The sequence below is a fragment of the Salmo salar genome, chromosome ssa04 (genome assembly GCF_905237065.1).
Source record: "Salmo salar chromosome ssa04, Ssal_v3.1, whole genome shotgun sequence".
Taxonomy (NCBI): domain Eukaryota; kingdom Metazoa; phylum Chordata; class Actinopteri; order Salmoniformes; family Salmonidae; genus Salmo; species Salmo salar.
The window spans coordinates 44,399,590-44,423,466 of record NC_059445.1 but is presented as its reverse complement, the minus strand read 5'-3'; the positions used below and the strand labels follow the sequence as shown (position 1 = coordinate 44,423,466).

The window sequence follows — 23,877 nt, the reverse complement described above, 5'->3', positions numbered from 1 at the left end:
GGAAAGATTAAATTATATTATACTAATACAATTACTCAGAGAAAAAATATTTTATTTAAGAAGTAAAAAATATAGAGAGAGAGCCCCTGTTTTCAATAATCCAGCACCCCTCCCCCTGCGAGGATAATGACACTGAGACTTTTTCGAAAATGTTTTATGAGATTGGAGAACACATTGGGAGGGATCTTAGACCATTCCCTACATACAGAATCTGTCCAGATCGTTAATATGTTTTGTCAACGCTTATGGACTGCCCTCTTCAATTCAAACCACAGGTTTTCAATGGGGTTCCAGTCCGGAGACTGCCATTGCAAAAAGTAGATTTTGTGTTCAAAGGCTCAGTGTCGTTATCCTCGCAAGGGTAGAGTGCCGCAGTATTGAAAACAGGGGATCCAATCATTTTGACCCATATTACTTCTTAAATAAAATATATTTCTCTGAATTGTATTAGTATAAAATAATATTATATTTCCATTTTTTAACAGGGTACAGGGTGCCAGGCGCACCGGTTTGTGTCAAGAACTGCAACGCTTCTGGATTTTTCACGTGCAACAGTTTCCCATGTGTATCAAGAATAGTCCACCACCGAAAGGACATCCAGCCAACTTGAAACAACTGTGGGAGGCATTGGAATCAACATGGGCCAGCATCCCTGCTTTCGACACCTTGTAGTGTCCATACAATTCAATATTAAGAAGGCAATATTAGGAAGGTGTTCTTAATGTTTTGTACACTCAGTGTAGATAGTGTTCATATTTGAACAGCTTTAGTAATAACAAAATGAGATATGCCTTCTCGTGGGGATAATCCACTTTTCAAACTCACACCATTCCAGATAAGAATATCTCTATGGACCGAGCAAGGCCCAACACTAATCTGCACTTTAATTAGAACTACGAAAGGCTTTTTAGAAGCATATTTTCTCCTCTTTGCATACCTATTCCTCACCACTCCCCCTTCCATCCATCCTCCATCCCTTCCTTCCACAGCCTCTTCATACAATAATCCCAGTAACTTGCCCTACTACTGTCATCTCAGTGGCTTCCTCCTCTAGCAGTCACAATCCCTGTAGCTGGCTGGTGTATTAACCCAATGACGGCAAGCAATAATCAGGCGCTTAAGGCTCACTTGAAAAGGATGAAATAATATACCTTAAAATAAAGAAAAGATAGATTCAAAAAAGGAAGAGGAAGAGGGAACCAAGGGATGTTAAATGTTGCCTCATCCTCATGTGGCTGGGGGGGGGGGTAGGAAGAGGTAGGAAGAGTGTGTGAGACAGAAAATGGAAGAGTAGGAAGAGTGTGTGTGAGACAGAAAATGAGAGAGAGACCAACAGGGAGATAGAGAGAGACAGAGCACATGTGCGAAAGGGGAGGAGGGAGAGCGAGGGAGCAAACAGCGGTGGAAGTGGGTGGCGTTCTCTGCTGCAGGGATCTGTCCAGGAGCAGAGCTAGACAGAGGCAATACACAGCAGTACAGAACCGAACAGAACAGAACAGCACATACGCAGGGCTCCAGTTATAAGCGGCCCAGAGAGGACCAGGCAACACAGAGAGAGAGAGATTGAGAGAGAGGTATATAAAGATAGAGAACCCGCTGTCCACAGAGACCTCAAGAGGAACACCCCAGAGACTGAGGGAGAGAGAGGGGTGATCAAAAAGACAGAAACACAGAGGGGGGAGAGAGGAGAGGACACAGGAGAGAGGAGTGGACACGGCATCTCCACGGACACAGAGAACTTTCTACAGCGCACTGAGCTCTCTACGATGGTCTGCATTCTACGCCTTCCTGAGCCACTCAATTATTAATCTTTCCCTTCTCATCTGATGTTGAAACACAACTTTTCCTTTTAAAGTTTGAGAGACGGACATCTGGGTATTTCTTACCTACCAACATATATTTGTTTCTGATACTGCTGGCTGTTTTTCTGTCTGTGCAACAGAACAGACTTTGGATCTTACTTGTATGCCTGAATGTGTGGGTGAGTGTGTGTGTGAGTGGGGGGGTGTGAGTGGGTGTGTGAGTTGGTGAGTGTTAGTGAGAAAGTGTGTAACTGAGTGTTTGAGCGTATAAGTGATTGAGTGAGTGTTAGTCTGAGTGAGTGAATGATTGAGTTTTGGATTCAATGTAAGAAAGGCCGGAAGACAGGTACTGTACCTCTAACTTACAAGCGGCTTCATCTTTCCTCACAGTTTTCCCCATGAGGATTCTCTAAACGGGACTTTGAAATCTCTTCTCTAAGGGCCTCATCAAGAAGATATGTGTTTTCACACTGGATAATTTTAAAGGGTCCATCCTTTGCGTGTAAGGAGCCAGTGAAGGAGACATTTCTCCACCTTAGGCTCCCGTCAACTCTTTGAAGGAGGCATTCCTAACACATATAATGAACCTTTGAGAGACAATTTGTTCTACTCTTCTCTACCCCATCAGGAGTGGGTGAGGAGGACAGTGGCAGATCAGCTCCAGTGACGCTCCAGTGGCCACGTCGGCCCGTCTCTGTCAGGATGGCTGGCTGTACCTGCCGCTGCAGACAGGGGGTGCTCAAGTTCATTCAGTCTCTACGCAGACTTGTCTCTGGGACGCTTACCAAAGGTACTGCACCCGCCTCATCTAACATGCCTTAACCTCCTCTGTTTCCTTTAAGTTCTCTTATTTTCCTTGGCATCCTCCTTTACTCTCACGCTAGCTATGTTCTGTAGATATGATATTGTAAATATTATGCGAGAAAGGAAGTCACTACGTCTGGTCATTTCCATGTAGAAGGACCCATGAGCACCAACATGTGAAGTTTATCGGAGCATATCAAATTGGGTGTCAAAGGACAGCTAAGAGACTATATTTTTGAATATTTTTATTAAGGCATATATAGCATTTTCAACCATTTTAAATTGTAAAAATGTAGAATGAGCAAAGGCTTTGATTTCTTGTCAAAGACATTGAAAAGGAGGTTTTAGAAAACGGGAAAAAGTCAAAAAATGTATCACAAATACAGTAAGAGTCAAACGTTTTGGACACACCTACTCATTCAAGGACTTTTCTTTATTTTACTATATTCTACATTGTAGAATAATAGTGAAGACATCAAAACTATGAAATAACACATATGGAATCATACCAAAAAAGTGTTAAGCAAATCAAAATATATTTTAGATTCCTCAAAGTAGCCACCCATTTCCTTAGTGACAGCTTTGCACACCCATTCTCTCAACCAGCTTCACCCGGAATGCTTTTCCAACAGTCTTGAAGGAGTTCCCACACATGCTGAGCACTTGTTGGCTACTTTTACTTCACTCTGCAGTCCAACTCATTCCAAACCATCTCAATTGGATTGAGGTTTTAATTTTTTTATTTATTTCACCTTTATTTAACCAGGCAGGCTACTTGAGAACAAGTTCTCATTTGCAACTGCGACCTGGCCAAGATAAAGCAAAGCAGTTCGACACATACAACAACACAGAGTTACACATGGAATAAACAAACATACAATCAATAATACAGTAGAAAAATCTATAAACAGCATGTGCAAATGAGGTAGGATAAGAGAGGTAAGGCAATAAATAGGCCACGGTGGCGTAGTAATTACAATATAGCAATATAGCAATTAAACACTGGAATGGTAGGGTGTGCAGAAGATGAATGTGCAAGTAGAGATACTGGGGTGCAAAGGAGCAAGATAAATAAATAAATACAGTATGGGGATGAGGTAGATTGGATGGGCTATTTACAGATGAGCTATGTACAGGTGCAGTGATCTGTGAGCTGCTCTGACAGCTGGTGCTTAAAGCTAGTGAGGAAGATATGAGTCTCCAGGTTCAGAGATTTTTGCAGTTCGTTCCAGTCATTGGCAGCAGATAACTGGAAGGAGAGGCGGCCAAAGGAGGAATTGTCTTTGGGGTGGACCAGTGAGATATACCTGCTGGAGCACGTGCTACGGGTGGGTGCTGCTATGGTGACCAGTGAGCTGAGAAAGGCGGGGCTATAACTAGCAGAGACTTGTAGATGACCTGGAGCCAGTGGGTTTGGCAACGAGTATGAAGCGAGGGCCAACCAACGAGAGCATACAGGTCGCAGTGGTGGGTAGTATATGGGGCTTTGGTGACAAAACGGATGGCACTGTGATAGCCTGCATCCAATTTGTTGAGTAGAGTGTTGGAGGCTATTTTGTAAATGACATTGCCGAAGTCGAGGATCGGTAGGATGGTCAGTTTTACGAGGGTATGTTTGCAGCATGAGTGAAGGATGCTTTGTTGCAAAATAGGAAGCCAATTCTAGATTTAATTTTGGATTGGAGATGTTTAATGTGAGTCTGAAAGGAGAGTTTACAGTCTAACCAGACACCTAGGTATTTGTAGTTGTCCACATATTCTAAGTCAGAACCGTCCAGAGTAGTGATGCTGGACGGGCGGGCAGGTGCGGGCAGCGAACGGTTGAAGAGCATGCATTTAGTTTTACTTGCATTTAAGAGCAGTTGGAGGCCACGGAAGGAGAGTTGTATGGCATTGAAGCTCATCTGGAGGTTAGTTAACACAGTGTCCAAAGAAGGGCCAAAGGTATACAGAATGGTGTCGTCTGCATAGAGGTGGGTCAAAGAATCACCAGCAGCGAGAGCGACATCATTGATGTATACAGAGAAGAGAGTCGGCCCGAGAATTGAACCCTGTGGCATCCCCATAGAGACTGCCAGAGGTCTGTACAACAGGACCTCCAATTTGATACACTGAACTCTATCAGAGAAGTAGTTGGTGAACCAGGCGAGGCAATCATTTGAGAAACCAAGGCTGTTGAATCTGCCAATAAGAATGTTGTGATTGACGGAGTCGAAAGCCTTAGACAGGTCGATGAATATGGCTGCACAGTAATGTCTCTTATCGATGGCAGTTATGATATCGTTTAGGACCTTGAGCGTGGCTGAGGTGCACCCATGACCAGCTCTGAAACCAGATTGCATAACGGAGAAGGTACGGTGAGATTCGAAATGGTCGGTAATCTGTTTGTTAACTTGGCTTTCAAAGACCTTAGAAAGGCAGGGTAGAATAGAAATAGGTCTGTAGCAGTTTGGGTCTAGAGTGTCTCCCCCTTTGAAGAGGGGGATGACCGTGGCAGCTTTCCAATCTATGGGAATCTCAGACGATACGAAAGAGAGGTTGAACAGGCTAGTAATAGGGGTTGCAACAATTTCTGCAGATAATTTTAGAAAGAGAGCGTCCAGATTGTCTAGCCCGGCTGATTTGTAGGGTCCAGATTTAGCAGCTCTTTCAAGAACATCAACTATCTGGATTTGGGTGAAGGAGAAGTGGGGGAGGTTTGGGCGAGTTGCTGTGGGGAGCGCAGGGCTGTTGACCAGGGTAGGGGTAGCCAGGTGGAAAGCATGGCCAGCTGTAGGGAAATGCTTATTGAAATTCTCAATTATAGTGGATTTATCAGTAGTGACAGTGTTTCCTAGCCTCAGTGCAGTGATTGGCTGATTGTGGAGGCCAGATCATCTGATGCAGCACTCCATCAATCTCCTTCTTGGTCAAATAACTCTTTCACGGCCTGGATGTGTGGTTTGGTTCATTGTCCTGTTGAAAAACAATTGATAGTACCACTAAGCGCAAACCAGATGGGATGGCGTATCACTGCAGAATGCTGTGGTAGTCATGCTGGTTAATTGTGACATGAATTCTAAATAAATCACTGACAGTGTCACCAGTAAAGCACCCCTACACCATCACACCTCCTCCTCCATGCTTCACGGTGGGAACCACACATGCAGAGATCATCCTTTCACCTACTCTGCATCCCACAAAGACATAGCGGTTGGAACCAAAAATCTAAAGTTTGGACAGATTTCCACTGGTCTAATGTCCATTGCCGGTGTGTCTTGGCCCAAGCAAGTCTCTTCTTCTTATTGGTGTCCTTTAGTAGTGGTTTCATGGCAGCAATTCAACCATGCAGTCTCCTCTGAACAGTTGCTGTTGAGATGTGTCTGTTACTTGAACTTTGAAGCATTTATTTGGGCTGCTATTTCTGAGGCTGGTAACTAATGAACTTATCCTCTGCAGCAGAGGTAACTCTGGGTCTTCCTTTCCTCATGATCCTCAGAGGGCTAGGAGACTGGCTGTAGGCACGGGCTCAGGATCCTCAGAGGGCTAGGAGACTGGCTGTAGGCACGGGCTCAGGATCCTCAGAGGGCTAGGAGATCCTCAGAGGGCTAGGAGACTGGCTGTAGGCACGGGCTCAGGATCCTCAGAGGGCTAGGAGACTGGCTGTAGGCACGGGCTCAGGATCCTCAGAGGGCTAGGAGACTGGCTGTAGGCACGGGCTCAGGATCCTCAGAGGACTAGGAGACTGGCTGTAGGCACGGGCTCAGGATCCTCAGAGGACTAGGAGACTGGCTGTAGGCACGGGCTCAGGATCCTCAGAGGACTAGGAGACTGGCTGTAGGCACGGGCTCAGGATCTTCAGCTTCAGTTTCTTCAACAAAGACTAATGAAGTCATTCAGCCTCTGGCAACTGGTCTGTGTTCTCAATGATCTCACTGGCTGAATAAGGAGGAAACAACCTGTCCACTTTCTCTCTTACTCTGGGCAGGAACATCTACACTACAGACAATCCATCAGTGCCAAATGAACCAGGCATAATTAGATGGCAGTTCAATTAAAACCCAGTTGTGAACCTTTCACTGAAGGGGTGTCTAATCAAATGGGGGTCATCGCGCTCTCCCAGGAGTTTGGTTGGTGTGTAAAACCCCTGAATTCAGATAACCAAATAGGTGTGAGGGGTCCCCAGGAGGGATTTCTGGCAGAGCCTGATAAAACTCACTGGTAGTGTGTCAGGATGAGCATTCCTTCTCTCTCTCTAGGTGCCACGGTCGGTTACCATGGTGGTGTGTCTGTGTTGGATGGTGTTTTACAGTGAGCGAAAGCGAGGCTAGCTCTTATTTATCACCCTGGTTTACAGCTCTGTGTGACAAGGTAAGCTCTGGAAGATAATGAAAAAGTGCTTGACATTTTCAGAGAATGACAGTGCGATCAATCTGGCTGTTTTGGGAAGGGTACAGGTGTAAAACCACTTTCCTCAGGCGTTGGATAAAAGCATTGTGGGTGTATGTGTTTCCTTGTGTTTGAGTCAGTGTGTGTGTTTGGATTCTAAACCTGAATTCATGCAGGACTAAGACCTTCCTCTCCTTGAGGCTGAAGCTGCAATTTAAGTGTCAGTTTACAAAATGTTCCTCACTACTTCCATTTCAGGGTTCTCTTTCTCTCACTCTCTCTCCTTCCCACTAAGTACCATTACCTTGTTTACTGTATCCTCTGTCCTTTCATCCTCTCATTACAAATATTCCAGTTCCAGCTGAGATGATTCTTTCTTCTCTCATTGGCACCACTGGAATATTCTGGTGCAAAATCTTCGCCGGCAGAGTCTTATGTAAATGTAACATTAGATCCAGCAAGCCTTTATTCAGGCCCACCACACAAGCACGCAACCCCCCTCCCCCCCTTCCACCTCTTCTCTTTCCTCCCATAATGAGTAAATAATGAGTGCATGATGATTATGTGTGTGTATATTTCTGTAGGTTTTTGTGTATTTCTGCAATAGTGTCTGTAGGTGTATGCCTGGGATGCGTCATAACCTCAGGCATAAGCACAAGCAATGCTGATAGGAGGTATCTCAGGTCAGGTCCTATCTGCAGGCTGCATGGGCCTGGCTGGCGTGCCATGGGACTGCTGCTCTGCTACACCACTCATCCAGTCATCCACTCAGATCCACTCAGAGAGAGCATGGGAGAGATGGAGTGAAAGAAGGAGAGTGCCCTGCCTTCCTGGCCTCTCATGGACTGTATGTGGATTGCTATATATGACGTGTGTGTGTGTGTGTGTGTGTGTGTGTGTGTGTGTGTGTGTGTGTGTGTGTGTGTGTGTGTGTGTGTGTGTGTGTGTGTGTGTGTGTGTGTGTGTGTGTGTGTGTGTGTGCGAGAGAGCCCTTTCTAATTACAGCAGGCCCTAAACAACAGTAAAGGTCCATGTTTTCTATTCAACCCTTTGAGGGTTGTACGGACCATTAATTAAGGGCACGTTTTTTGTCTCCATTTAAATGGCTGTATGATATGCGATATAATTATTTGTTTTACTTATTTGGTCACTTAATTCTCACCTTGTACATTGTGAAGACAATGTGTAACTATTTCCTGGAACATTATCCAGTGATTGCTGGTGTTCTATACCTTGTGTTTAGAGCATAACATCCCAGTCTCAAGGTGTTTGTCTGAGCAAATGTGTCCATTGGACTGTGGCAGATCTGATTTGTTCAGGCATATCTAAACTGCTGAATTAATAAATAAATAAATCCCAAACTAATTACCATAGATGTGTGAGTGAGCTGTAGCAGTTACTATGGTTATGGTTAACAGTTATTTTTTTAAAGACCTTTCAGGGGTCTTGAGGGGGAAGCTTGAGGGAGTGAAGCGAAACATTGAAGTGAGAGTGAGAGCAACAAGAGAGGCGCTGCTGACTGCACCTTCTGCCCAGTCACTCAGCTCTCTCCCAGAGGATTATGGGTAAAGTTGGGCGTCTCATTCTTTTTTTGGAGAGACCAGAGGAGCACAAACTGAATACACACTCACACACTTGGACACAAACAGAGACAAAGACACATTCTCTCACGAACATGCAAACACAACAAAGAGTCTTACGCACTAATACACAGACACACACACAGACACAAACACACACAAAGGTGTGTGTTGCACACACACACTCACGGAAAAACCCACAGGACACACTTCAAATGGGCCTACACACCTTGATACAGGCACATCTACGTTCCTATAAAGGTTATAAGGTCTGATCAAGCACATTGGCATACACTTGGGTGAGTTTAGTTAGAACATCTGGACTCAGGTCCCACTGGTTGGGGTGTGGGGCCACAGCAAGGTCATTTGTCCCCCTCCATTATATCCAAGCCCTGCCCCTTACACCCTGGCTAGACTGGCCACATTGCGTGCAAGAGCATTGCAAAATAAATGTATGCGTATATGTTATTCAATCATTTCATCCACACTGCTCGCGCACGTCAATGAGCGTCCACGTTGCCGGATGCTAAAATATAACTTATTTCACCATTTGAGACACTTGACACGCTGCGAGTCCCGCCTCTCCCATCTCCTTATTGGTTTTCACAAAGATACAAACCCACGTGGCTGCTTCACAGATGAACAAGGAGAGATTAATCAAAGACGATTGTGTATGACTCCGGGTTAAAATTCTACAAAGAACCAGCTAAAAAGTGGACCATACTGTATGCATGTCAGATATAATAACAACGCAATATTAATCTCCCAGGACAAACTAGCTAGCTAGCTAAATATACATGAATGTTTCATGTGTGCTTCGACCTGCCCCAAAATGAATACAATTGATTCCCAGTTGGTTTTGGTATTTTAACTTGATGGTGTCTGGTGGGGATAGACAAAATCACATGTGCACGATGATGTACACGGAAGGTTGAACCAAGGTGTTAGGTATTTAATCCCCCTCTCTCTTACCCCCAGTTGCTCTCTGCAGCATCACTCTTCCCCCTCACCATCATGACCATGCTCTCCCCCATCTACCACCGCAGGTACAGTGACATTATTTGACTCTTCATACTCACTGTGACTCAACCTTCTCTACAGTACATCCACCTGAACGGCCTGCTCACTTAGATGTACACAGGCGATGCTCCTAAAGTCTGGCTGGACCACTTTCTTTACACTCCTCTCTCTCTCTCTCTCTCTCTCTCTCTCTCTCTAATGGTAGTAGATTGAAGCTGACAGTGTGCACGTCACCACTTTTAATTTTTAAATCCTTTCTCCTCCCTTTTTACGTAATCACATTCCCTCTCAGTTTATTTATATATCTGGCCTCCTCTCTCTCTCTTTTTCCCTCTCTCTCTCTCCCTCTCAAACACTGCCCTCGTTTCTATCTCTCTCCTATATGTCTTGTTCTTTCTCTCCGTCTCCTTTGGCCTATCCTCATTTGCCATATGGTACTGTATATTATAGTACAGTTTGGTATAGTGTAGTATGGTACATTACAAAATGATATAGTATATAATGAAATATATTTGACTATTTCAGTAAACTGTATCTATGTCTGGTATTCCATTCACTTATAAGGAAATGAGATAGCCCTGGCTTGAAGTGGTGGTGACAGGAAGACTACTGTAAAGCTATTGAAATGGTGTGCTATGCTGCCATCTGTTGGTCATGAATTTGCACCACAGCAATGTGTTACTACAGTAAGTGCGTGTTTTGTGTGTGCTCAGGTGTTTGTATGTGTTTTTGATGTGCTAAGTATGTATGCTTAATTGCAATACAACTCTTAGAATCTCAACAGCTTTGGTATAGATAAATTGATCTGTTAGAGATGCAACTCTCAAATACAGAAAAATAAACTCTCTGAGTTGACAAAATGTGAAGAAAATGCTCTTTTGCTATTCTTTGGTGATCATCTCATTTCTATCTCATTTTACCACAGATGGAAATGTGCTCCTGCTCTATCAGGGACCATGGTAGAAGGGAGAATGGCACTGAGTGAGAGACAATATTTGAAACAGAGTGAAACCAAACAGAATAGAATACGGAATAGGGGGTCATTTGAGTGTATGCTATAGGGTGAGTGTATGTGGTTAGGTCAGGGTGTGATTTGGGTGGGCATTCTAGATGATGTATTTCTATGTTTTGAATTTCTATGTTGGCCTGATATGGTTCCCAATCAGAGGCAGCTGTCTTTCGTTGTCTCTGATTGGGGATCATATTTAGGCAGCCTTTTCCCACTGGGTTTTTGTGGGATCTTGTTTTTCTATAGCTACTGTGAAGCCTGCAGAACTTTACGTTCGTTTTGTATTTTTCTTTGTTTTGTTCGGTGTTCATCTATTAAAAGTAAGATGTACGCTTACCACGCTGCACCTTGGTCTCCTTCTTACGACGTACGTGACAGAAGATCCCACCAAAAACGGACCAAGCAGCGTGGCCAGGAGGAGTGGACATGGGAGGACATCCTGGATGGCAAAGGATCCCGGACGTGGGAGGAGATCCAGGCCGGAAGGGATCGCCTCCCATGAAACAGGTGGAAGCAGCGAGGGAGGAACGGCGACGAGATCGGGAGTCACGGCAACGACGGAAGCCCGAGAGGCAACTCCAAAACAAAATTGGGGGGGGGGGGACATGGGTAGATTGGCGGAGTCAGGGTTTAGACCTGAGCCAACTCCCCGTGCTTACCGTGGGGAGCGTGTGACCAGTCAGGCACCGTGTTATGCGGTGATGCGCACTGTATTTCCAGTGCGCATTCATAGCCCGGTGCGCTCTGTGCCTGCAATCCGCATTTGCCGTGCTAGAGTGGGCATTCAGCCAGGACGGGTTGTGCCGGCTCAGCACTCCTGGTCTCCAGTACGCCTCCTCGGTCCAGGATATCCTGCGCCGGCTCTACGCACTGTCGCCAGTGCGCCTTCACAGCCCAGTGCGTCCTGTGCCAGAAAGTGAGCATCCAGCCAGGACGGGTTGTGCCAGCCCTACGCTCCAGACCTCCAGGGCGCCTCCACGGCCCAGTATATCCTGTGCCTGCTCCATGCACCCGGCCTCCAGTGCATCTCTCCAGCCTGGTAAGCCCTGTGCCTGCTCCACGCACCAGGTTTCCAGTGCATCTCCCCAGCCTGGTAAGCCCTGTGGCAGCTCCACGCATCAGGCTGCCAGTACGTCTCAGTCCGGTGAGACCTGTTCCGGCTCCACGTACGAAGCCTCTAGTGATGATCCATGGTCCGAAGCCTCCAGTGATGATCCATGGCACAAAGCCTCCAGTGATGATCCATGGCTCGGAGCCTGTAGTGATGATCCATGGCACAGAGCCTGCAGCGAGAGTCCCCGGTCCAGAGCCTGCAGCGACGGTTCCCAGTCCAGAGCCTGCAGTGACGGTCTGCAGTCCAGAGTCTCCGACGACGATCCACGGTCCGGGTCCTCCGGCGACGATCCACGGTCCGGAGCTTTCAGCGACGAACCCCGAAATAGTCGCCACCGAGGATGGCGGATCCGCGAGCAGAGTGGGGATCCGCACCGGAGCCGCCACCGAGGCTAGATGCCCACCCGGACCCTCCCCTTTTGAGTCAGGTTTTGCGGCCAGAGTCCGCACCTTTGGGGGGGGTACAGTCACGCCCTGACCGTAGAGAGCCTTTTTATTTCTCTATTTGGTTAGGTCAGGGTGTGATTTGGGTGGGCATTCTAGATTATGTATTTCTATGTTTTGTATTTCTATGTTGGCCTGATATGGTTCCCAATCAGAGGCAGCTGTCTTTCGTTGTCTCTGATTGGGGATCATATTTAGGCAGCCTTTTCCTACTGAGTTTTTGTGGGATCTTGTTTTTGTATAGCTACTGTGAAGCCTGCAGAACTTTACGTTCCCTTTGTATTTTTGTTTTGTTCGGTGTTCATCTATTAAAAGTAAGATGTACGCTTACCACGCTGCACCTTGGTCTCCTTCTTACGACGTACGTGACAGATGTAAATAAATGATAAGAAAAAGACAGGAAGGGAGAACATAGAGAGAGCGTCGGGCTACGGGTGAATATTTATGAATGGGGAGCGGAAGCCTAAGTGTACTGTCCCACTCCTCCTGTAGTATTTAACGATTAACCTCCCATTAAAGTGTCTGATTAATCCTGATGGATTTAACTACTGTTAAAATAAAGGTTAAATTAAATATATAGAGGTCAAAGACTCAGGGGATCTTAGTCCATGTCTCAACAGTAGTACGTCTGGATGCCTTGGTTCTTTTCTCTCGTTCATCCACTCAGGTATTCATGTCTGATATCACTATTTAATAGCTAGAATCATTCAGAAAGAGTCATGATCCAATAGTAGAGACTAGTAGAGAGTGCCGTCATTACAAACCAATTACAGACTCTCTCCTCTCCTCCTGACTCCTCCTGGTTGGTTTCTCTGTTCTCTCTGTCAGGACCCAGTGTGAAGATAGGGACAACGAGGGCAGAGCAGGAGGTGGAGAGATGTTAAGGTGAGAGCGAGAGGAGAGATGAAAGGATGAGAGTTCTTGTATGGACAGATTAAAGGGGGTTTAATGGAGGCCCAGAAGCACTAAGGCTTTGTTACACATTTGGCCTCTTACAGTACCATCCACGTAGACAGGGAAGAAATGAAAACGCTCATATTTCCTCCCTGATCTCTAACACTCCCTCCTCTCTTTGAGGCTATTTTCTCATCTAATCATCAGTTTCTTTATCCCCCTTTCTCAGTCTTTATCTCTTGCCCTCATTTAAATAGTATCTACCAACTCATAACCTTTTCTCTCTCACAAAATTACACCACCAAAAGTGAACAAGAGACATGGTCTCAAATGTTCAGGTGCACTCCAATCTCCCGTGTACTGTCCTGGTGTGTGGTCATCCCTCTGTTCTCACCGTAGGGGGACATCGAGTCAGTGATACAGATGAACACTCCTCCTTTGACCCTCCTCCCAGGGATTTGTAATTAACTATCTCATTTAATCTCTGCTCCGCTCTCTCCTCGGTGTGTGAGGGCCACTGAGTGTGTGTGACCCTGAGAGATCCATAAAATAGCTAGTGTGGGGCAATGTTCATTGGCAAAGGGTAGAGGAACTATTTCTGTGAAGACTGTCTAATGAGCATGTGTGGAGACAAACGACAGGACATGGGCAGGAGCATTCAAGGATGTGTTGTTAATTAATCTGCTCACAACTTTTCATTATCACGTCACACTTTAGTTTGCTGCATTTGAATGAGCATGTTGGCCATTTGTTTCCAAGTATGTTGTGTTTATTAATGCCGGTGACTTTTACGAATGACAGACAGACGACAGGAAGGAGTGAAGGGTTCTCAAGAGGGAAACTGTGAAGAGAAACCCATTGATTTATCACACAAAAAATGTCCCCTTCAAGTCTTTGGGGATTGTGTGAGATAGAGAGTAATGAAGAATTGAGGCGAGAAGGAGAGAAGAACAAAATATGTAATCAAATGTCAAATGTCCCACTTAAATCACAATGTGTGACTTGGCCTGTGTGTGTAACTCCCTATGGACTTGTGACACTTTTATCCAAAACCTCCTCACTCCCATCTCTCCCGCTTATCGCCGTGTGCAACACACGCAGCCCTCCAAATCCACAAGATAGAAAGTAGAGGAGGAGGAACTAGAGAGGAGGATTCAGGGAGCAGAAAAACAAGTTCGGAGAGAGAGGGAGAGAGGAAGAGCGAAGATCACAGCATTTTGAAACCAAGACAATGGTTTACTGCAGAGAGAAGCACACACTGGTGTAAGAGAACAGCAGGGACTGAGACCCGCCTGTAGCGGTGTAGAGAACAGACTAACAGAGAGGAACTCAGAAAGACAGTGAAGGAGAGAGGTAGGGAAATCCAAAGTCTTGAGAAGAGAAGAGGACCTAGACATTGAGATGGGGGTTGTGCTGGGGACTTTCTCCGTGCACACCAAACAGGTCGACTACAGAAGACGAGGTATGAGAACACCTGAGTGTGTGTGTGTGTGCGTGTGTAGACACGTGAGGAGTTCTAGACCAAGTCAATAGCACCGCACTCTCCAAGAGATACATTTCAGAGGTTTATTATAACCTGTTTACATATTGATTGTTCATTGATTTTGTTTATGAGGATTCAGCACATCAGTCTTTAAACACATTACAACTGTGATGAGAGAGCACTGTTTGCATTTGTTTTAGAGGAGTTACTCTGTGTTAGTGTGCTTAATACCGTATGAGGCTGCTGTGGAGTACAGAGCTGGTTACCAAACCAAGCATGTTTTCGGGCAGTTCGTGTGTGTGTGTGTGTGTGTGTGTGTGTGTGTGTGTGTGTGTGTGTGTGTGTGTGTGTGTGTGTGTGTGTGTGTGTCATGTATGTTGTGGTGGCATTTCTGTATATTTTCCCTATGTTTTGGGCCATTATCAAAGTGTTGCAAAGTCTCTTCATGGTTACAATTGGCTGTGAGCTGTTTTTAATGGAAAGCGAGGGAGTGAGACAGTGCCAATAGAAAGCAGAGAAAGAGAGGTGAAGAGGCTGTTAACATGAGATAAGAAGGGGAGATACAGGAAGAGAAGGGTGGGAGAGTCGGATGGTTACACATCCATGATTATTCATGCCTTGATGTTTAATTAAATCGCTGCTGTATGTATGAATACACACTCTCTCACACACGCACACACGCAGGCACACACAAACAGCCTCACATCACTTGCTCGGTTTGGTAACTAAGACACTACCTTTCAAGTGAAAGTGTGTGTATAACCTGTGGCCCTTCAGATGGTTGTCTATACTACTCTACTGTATGTGGTGCTACAGATACACTGCCTGATCATCTATTTCTACTGGTCAAGCAATGGTGACATACAGGACGTTGTTAGGAATTAGTGGAGAAATACTGATCTATTGTCAATACTGAGATGAATACAAAGGGCATCTGACAGAGCCCAAGGATAGCCATAACACCAACTGGTTTCATGGGAATGCTGAATATAGTAGATATTGGCTATTGTACCTCTTCTTATCATAGTTATCAACATCCCTTCCACAGGAATAGAATGCATCATATAACGGTTTGATGTAAATCTGCACTTTGTTGTTGCCCACTTACTCTCCCTCTTCTCCAAGCCTTCCAGTCTTTTTCGCTATTTGAGAGAGAGCGAGAGAGAACAGAATTCCTTTCAAGTATGAAGAGAAAGTTGAAAGGGGTGTAGAAAAAAGCGTGGGGATGCATTTTTAAACGATGGGAGACTTTTTTAGAACACTGACACGTGTGCAGGCACACACACACACACACACACAGACACACGCAGAAAGAGAGAGGTAGAGAGAAAGAGAGATGTACAGTGTTGGTACAGATCCAATGGGATTAGAAGTTCTGGGCAAAAACACAAAATCCCTCAGAATGTTTGAAGCCCTTTCTTCAAATTCACAAGAGCTTTCGGGTGGAAAATGTCCTGTCCTACGTAACTCTCTCTGTATGTCTGTCAGTGTCTCAGTCTCTTGCACAGGCAGGAAGGAGATAGGGGTGCTGTTGCATGGTTCTGAGTCCTGGATCCTGTGTAGACTGGTTATGGTTGATGGCTTTGTTTCTGTGTATGCCTGGTTCAGATGACCTCTTATACTGTGGGGACTGACTCTGATGGCCTGCTTCAGGACTAAATAAACCAGGTTGGTGTGGTGTGAGAGGACTGGCTATGAATGGAGTAGTAAGAAGCAGACACAGCTAACTATGTATTGGCAGGCTCTGAATGCTCTAATATTTATCTTACACCTAATTCAAGCCCAGAGGGGATTCTGTCTACTTCTCTTCTCTCCCTATCTCCCCTCTACTTCTCTTCTCTCCCTATCTCCCCTCTACTTCTCTTCTCTCCCTATCCCTTTTACTTCTCTTTACTCCCTATCCCCCTCTACTTCTCTTCTCTCCCTATCCCCCCTCTACTTCTCTTCTCTTCCTATCTCCCCTCCACTTCTCTTCTCTCCCTATCCCCCCTCCACTTCTCTTTTCTCTCTATCCCCTTTTACTTCTCTTTACTCCCTATCCCCCCTCTACTTCTCTTCCTATCCCCCCTCTACTTCTCTTCTCTCCTTATCCCCCCTCTACTTCTCTTTTCTCCCTATCCCCTCTACTTCTTTTCTCTCCCTATCCCCCTCCACTTCTCTTCTCTTCCTATCTCCCCTCCACTGCTCTTCTCTCCCTATCCCCCCTCTACTTCTCTTCTCTCCCTATTCCCCCTCTCTATTTCTCTCTCTCGATCAATCCCCTCTCTGAATACCAATTGTCCCATCATACTAAGGCAGTTGCGTATATATTCCCACAGCATGTAGAACACTGAGAGTTATGCAAAACAATATTCACTACTCAAATGCTACAGAGAGCAGAGATAGGGTTGAGTAGAATCCCACCATGTGCAGAGGAAAGACTGTATTAGTCTCTAATAGGCCGTTCTGTGCTCTGCAGCCAGAAATCCAACATAATTGGGACGAATCGGAATCTCAGTTCTTGAAATAGCTTGTTTTTCTTATAATTAATTAGGATGTGAAGTTTTGATTTAACTTCAGGAAACTCTCTCTCATCTCAAACCTCTCAGTTAATGAGAGCAAACATCAGACAAAGCAGGGAACAAAAACAAGCAGCTATTTATACAGACCACTAGAGACAGAGGAGGCTCCAGCTAAAGGAACTGCGCTGCCCTACGAGACACACAAACACGGCATGAGTTCGTGCATGAGTGTGTGTTTGTGCGTATGTGCATACATGCTTACATGCGTACCCAACTCTGTGTGGGTGATGGGATTGTGTCTACGTTTTTACATAAAATCAGTCATAATTCTAATTTCCATCATTATCTTTTTTGTCCTGAAATGGAGAATCCACGTCTCCTCGACTCATTCCTCCTCGCTGGCACTGACATGTTGTTCTTAGGGAAAATACACATGCAACAGCAAGGCAGGACACTGCCATATGTCAAAGCAATCATGCAGAAAGGGAAGCAGAGGGGTATTTTAGAGGTCATCGTGTGTGTGTGTGTGTGTGTGTGTGTGTGTGTGTGTGTGTGTGTGTGTGTGTGTGTGTGTGTGTGTGTGTGTGTGTGTGTGTGTGTGTGTGTGTGTGTGTGTGTGTGTGTGTGTGTGTGTATTTTCCTATGGTTTGCAAAGAAGGGCACCTATTGGTAGATGGGTGGAAATAAAAAAAAGCAGACATTGAATATCCCTTTCAGCATGGTGAAGTTATTAATTACACTTTGCATGGTGTATCAATACACCCAGTCACTATAAAGATACAGGCATCCTTCCTAACTCAGTTGCCAGAGAGGAAGGAAACCGCTCAGGGATTTCACCTTGAGGCCAATGGTGACTTTAAAAGAGTTACAGAGTTGAATGGATGTGATAGGAGAATACTGAGGATGCATCAACAACATTGTAGTTTCTCCACAATACTAACCTAATTGACCGAGTGAAAATAAGGTACAGAATAACACATATTCCATAACACGAATCCTGTTTGCAACAACTTTGCAATAATAAATACTGCAAAAAATAAGAATACAATGAATACAAAGCATTATGTTTGTGGCAAATCCAACACAACACATCACTGAGTAGGGTAACACGGCGTCATTTTTTGCCTTGTCCTCCAGGAACATTTTGTGGGGTGAAGCTTCAGGACTGTTGCCGACTCAGCCTTTCTGTATCCTTGGCCTATTACCTCTGCCGCTGTTAGTCATTGTAGAACTGGTACTTTAAACAAAAGGTAACAAACAAATAAACAACAAGAACTCATGAGCATTGGTTCAACAAACACTTCTTTCTAATCACTCTATACGTTACTATATATTTCAGAGAATTTGTGTTGACGTTTTTTTTTTCTTGCCAACATTTGGAGCAATGTCACTGGAGACCTATGGGTGCTGGCTAGGCTGTGGGGTGGAGGTTGTGGCAGAGGTTGTGGTAGGGGTAGAGGTCATAATGGGGGTGAAGCCAACAGCTCAAATAAGACAGTTTTTTTGTGGGATACGGATGGATAATTCTGAGTGCTGCTTCATAAAGCTGTAAAACCAGTGTATGCCTGCCAACCACCTTTCTTTACTGAATGCGTTTTGGATTCCTGTCCTCTCCGCCAGGTCAAAGGCCACTTTCTGGACAGCCGAGGGCTCTTTTCATTTTTGGGATATGACTCACCAGGTTACATTCGAAAGAGATTGGTAACCCACCCAAATGGCTGTGGCCTGGGGTTTTGACCTGCTTGTCTCAACGGGGCCTCAGGGTTTGGGGTTGCACATTAAAAGCATGTGCAGTTAATGCCCTGCCCTATTCTGACCCCTAACAATAACCGCTATTCTGACCCTAACCTTCTAACCCTAACCCCTATTCTAACCCTATCCCCTATTCTGACCCTAACCTTCTAACCCTAACCCCTATTCTAACCCTATCCCCTATTCTGACCCTAACCTTCTAACCCTAACCCCTATTCTAACCCTATCCCCTATTCTCACCCTAACCTTATGACCCTAATCCTAACCCCTATTCTGACCGTAACACTCACCCCTATTCTGACCCTAACCTGCTGACCCTAAACCTAACCCCTATTCTAACCCTATCCCCTATTCTCACCCTAACCTTCTGACCCTAATTCTGACCCTAACACTCACCCCTATTCTGACCCTAACCTTCTGACCCTAAACCTAACCCCTATTCCTTACAATAGCCCTAACCCTATTCTGACCCTAACCCTAACCCTATTCTGACCCTAACACTCACCCCTATTCTGACGCTAACCTTCTGACCCTAACCCTGACACATATTCTGACCCTAACCCTGGCCTCTATTTTAACTCTGACCCTTAACCCTAATTCTAACCCTGCTAACTGGGGGTTATCTGGCTATGCTAGCAGACATTACCTTATGCTAACTAGCTGGCTAGTATTTTTTTCACCTCAGACTGACTAAATTACTGCTAGGAACAAATGATCAACCATAAGGGGGCATCTCACCCCATTGTAGGAGGGGGGGGGGGTTCATCTTGCCCCCAACATACTAACCTAAATTACCTTTTCTAAATGACAAAACATTTGATAAATGTACCTCAAAATCGTTTCGATGGAATGACTTCAAAAATGTTGACGAAACGGAGGACATTTGTAATTGATCAAGACTAGTGGCTGCCAGAGGAACTGTAGAATTCTTTTAGGGGGACATCTTCTGGTTTTTCAGAGAATTATGGGACACACACACACACCTCGCCCCATAGTACCCTACCACTTTTCATATTTTCAAGCATGGTGGTGGCTGCACCATGTTATGGGTATTCTTGACACAGGCAAGAACTAGGGAGTTTTTTATGATAAAAAGAAACGGAATAGAGCTAAGAACAGGCTAAATCCTAGAGTGAAACCTGGTTCAGTCTGCTTTCCAATAGACACTGGGAGACAAATTCACCATTCACAGGAGAATAACCTAAAACACAAGGCCAAATATACACTGGAGTTACTTATTAAGACGACATTGAATGTTCATGAGTGGCCTAGTTACAGTTTTGACTTAAATCTGCTTGAAAATCTATGGCAAGACTTGAAAATGACTGTCTAGCAATGATCAACAACCAAGTGACAGAGCTTGAAGAATTTTCAAAAGAACGTGCAAATATAACACAATCCAGGTGTGCAAAGCTCTTAGAGACTTACGAAGAAAGACTCACAGCTGTAATTGCTGCCAAAAGTGATTCTGACATGCCACTCAGGGGGCTGAATACTTATTTTTCATATTTTCATTACAAATGTTAACATTTGTATTTTGTGTAGATCGTTGACCAAAAAATGTCAATGAAAACCATTTTAGGGGTGTGAATAGATTCTGATGGTACTATCTAGAGAGCTCTAATGCAGCAGGATGAGAGGCCACTTAAAGATATTCCACCCTGTCATAGAGTAGACATGGAGGGAAGGGAAGAAGGAGAGAAGATGAAGTAGCATAGTGAATGTGGGTAGTATGGATCACTCTCAGCCTGACATACTCTAGATCCATACCATTCACTAGTCTGGAGGTGTGAGCACAGCAACAGTTACTGACACTGCATAACAACAGGGTATGAGGCGAGAGGGAGGGGAAGGGAGGGAGGGAAGGATGGAAGAGGGAGGTGGGGGTGAAGAGTGAAAGACAGGGAAAAAGAGAGTGGGGTGACCGAGGAGTGAATGAGAGCAGGGTGGGAGGGGCATGGAGAAGCATGAGCAGCTTGTGTGCGTTTGGGGAAGGAGAATTTGAGCAATTTTTCGTTCACTCAGAAACGACGGCAAAAGAACAGGGGTACCACCATAGAGAGACCCAACGTGGACCAGACAGAGAAGAGACAGGAGGAGGGCAGAGGCTTATTCAGAGATATAGAAAGGGAGAAAGCCATAGAGAGAGGAGGACTGCTCAGTCCTCAGTTTGTTTGAACAGGCGGGTTTCCACGGCGACAACATGGGCGCAGTGGTCGGCACTTTGACCATGCAGACTAAGCAGAGGAGACGACCATCCAGAGGTATGTCAACTACTGTGCATTCGGAAAGTATTCAGACCCCTTGACTTTTTCCACATTTTGTTACGTTAGAGCCTTATTCTAAAATGGATTAAATAAATGTTTTTCCTCATAAATCTACACACAATACCCCATAATGAGAAAGCGAAAACAGTTTTTTTTTTATTTGTACAAATGTATTAAATAAAACATGTAAATACCTTATTTGCATAAGTATTCAGACCCTTCGTTATGAGACTCTAAATTGAGCTCAGGTGCATCCTGTTTCCATTGATCATCCTTGAGATGTTTCTACAACTTGATTGGAGTCCACCTGTGGTAAATTAAATTCAATTGAGACATGATTTGAAAAGGCACACACATGTCTATATAAGGGTCCCACAGTTGACAGTGCATGTCAGAGCAAAAACCAAGCCATGAGGTCAAAGGAATTTTCCGAAGCGCTCCGAGACAGGATTGTGTTGATGTACAGACCTGGGGAAGGGTACCAAAAAATGTCAGTAACATTGAAGGTCCCCAAGAACACAGTGGCCTCCATCACTCTTAAATGGAAGAAGTTTGGAACCAACAAGGCTCTTCCTAGAGCTGGCCGCCCAGCCAAACTGAGCAATCGGGGGAGAAGGGCTTTGGTCAGAGAGGTGACCAAGAACCCAATGGTCACTCTGACAGAGCTCCAGAGTTCCTCAGTGGAGATGGGAGAACCTTCCAGAATCTCTGCAGCACTCCACCAATCAGGCCATTATGGTAGAGTGGCCAGACGCAAGCCACTCCTCCGCTTGGAGTTTGCCAAAGGCACCTAAAGAACTAAGACCATGAGAAACAAGACTCTCTATTCTGATGAAAACAAGATTGAACTCTTTGGCTTAAATGCCAAGCGTCACGTCTGGAGGAAACCTGGCACCATCCCTATGGTGAACCATAGTGGAGGCAGCATCATGCTGTGGGGAAGTTTTTCAGCGGCAGGGACTGGGAGACTAGACAGGATTGAGGGAAAGATGAACAGAGCAAACTACCGAGAGATCCTTGATGAAAACCTGCTCCAGAGCACTCAGGACCTCAGACTGGGGCGAAGGTTCTACTTCCAACAAGACAATGACCCTAAGCACACAGTCAAGATAACACAGGGTGGCTTCGGGACAAGTCTCTGAATGTCCTTGAGTGGACCAGCCAGAGCACGGACCTGAAACCGATCTCGGGAGAGACTTGAAAATAGCTGTGCAGCGACGCTCCGCATCCAACCTGACAGCTTGAGAGGATCCTCAGAAAAGAATGGGAGAAAAGAATGGGAGAAACTTGCGTCATACCCAAGAAGACTCAAGGCTGTAATCGCTGCCAAATGTGCTTCAACAAAGTACTGAGGAAAGGGTCTTGTACTTAAGTAAATGTGATATTTCCAAACACTTCTAGAAACCTGTTTTTGCTTTGTCATTATGGGGTATTGTGTGTAGATTGATGAAGAGAAAACAAACAATTGAATACATTTTAGAATAAGGCTGTAACGTAACAAAATGTGGAAAAAGTCAAGGGGTCTAAATACTTTCAGAATGCACTGTACATCAATCAGACAGACCGCAGAGACACACCAGAGAGACAGAGAGAGACAAACTCAAAAGACAGACACATAGAAGACAATAATGCCTGACAAGCAGGGACACCCAAACTGGATAGAGAATCTGAACTATACTCTCATGGTTATGACTGAATAATCATGGTCCTTAACCAGCAGCTAATGATCATGAGTTTGGCTGTGACAAGTCTTAGTCTCTATGGAAAATCTAAGCTAGCATGTACAGGATAATGCTGTTATTATTAGTAGTAGTAGTTAGCAACTTACTTCAAACTGCACAGAGATACAGAAATGGTATCCACAAGTTAATCTGACTGGGGAAGTAGATAAACGGCCTCACTGCCAAAATCCCAAAGTATCCCTTTAAAAGCATGAGACCTTGTGATGTTTTATTATCAACTAATAATATATTGGATGTTTCTATGTGATGATCGATTCAGATCATAATTCACCATAATAAGATGATAATATGACAATACAAGGGAGACATTATTGCTTAGAACAAGTCTTAGACTGCTTTATTCCAGCATTGTAGTGCATTATAGTTGTGGGCTTCAGGTCAAAGGTTACCCTCTCTAATATGTCTGATGGCTAGATGGACAGTTAAGTCAGTAAGGTGACAAATGAAGTGCTATAGGGCTACATAAATGGATGACATTACTGTTGATATAAAAAACCTATAGGAATGAAGTCCACTCATACCGCCCTAATGGTTGTATAGTAACAAGTGTGGACAGGAAGAGAAGTCAAGGGACAGAACAATAGAGAAACTGAAAGTGGACAGAAAAAGGAGATAGAGATGGATAGCATCACTGACACATAAGTGAACGCAGAGGAGAGTGAGGAACAGTGATCAGGGGAGGACTATGTGTGTGAAATATGTGGCATCTTTCTTGTGGTGCACACTGCATGCTGTCCCACGGGCACGGTTGAAAGATTGTTGTCATATATAAGTATGCCCTTGAGAAAGACAGGGTTCAGAATCATTGCTCCTGACTCAAAGGCCTTTTATTACAGTTGGTGTGTGTCAGAGGAGGCTGGTGGGTGGAGCTATGGGAGGAAAGGTTCATTCCAATGGCTGGAATGGAATCAATGAAACGGAGTCCACGTGTTTGGTACCATTCCATTAATTACATTACAGTCGTTACGATAAGCCCGTCCTCCTATAGCTCCTCCCACCAGCCTTCTCTGGTGCGTACATGTGAGCATGTGAGTGTGCGCATGTGCATGTGCGCTTGCTTGCGTGTGCACAGATGCACATGCATGTGCTCTCAAGAGA

General features: G+C 44.9%; 1 protein-coding gene across 3 annotated transcripts in view; it reads left to right on the top strand.

The window, feature by feature from the left end:
* Positions 1-1,427: 1,427 nt before the first annotated feature.
* The window catches only part of LOC106603214 (Kv channel-interacting protein 1), a 37,399-nt gene continuing 14,949 nt past the window's right edge, over positions 1,428-23,877 (top strand). Inside the window, exon 1 of one of the 3 annotated variants that reach the window (XM_014196567.2) lies at positions 1,428-2,592. In XM_014196567.2, coding sequence (XP_014052042.1) covers positions 2,505-2,592 — 88 coding nt within the window. In that variant the 5' untranslated portion in view covers positions 1,428-2,504. Of the gene's footprint in view, positions 2,593-14,147; positions 14,497-20,691; positions 21,035-23,877 lie in introns of those variants that run through there. The other 2 variants (XM_014196569.2, XM_014196568.2) reach the window with 2 other exon arrangements.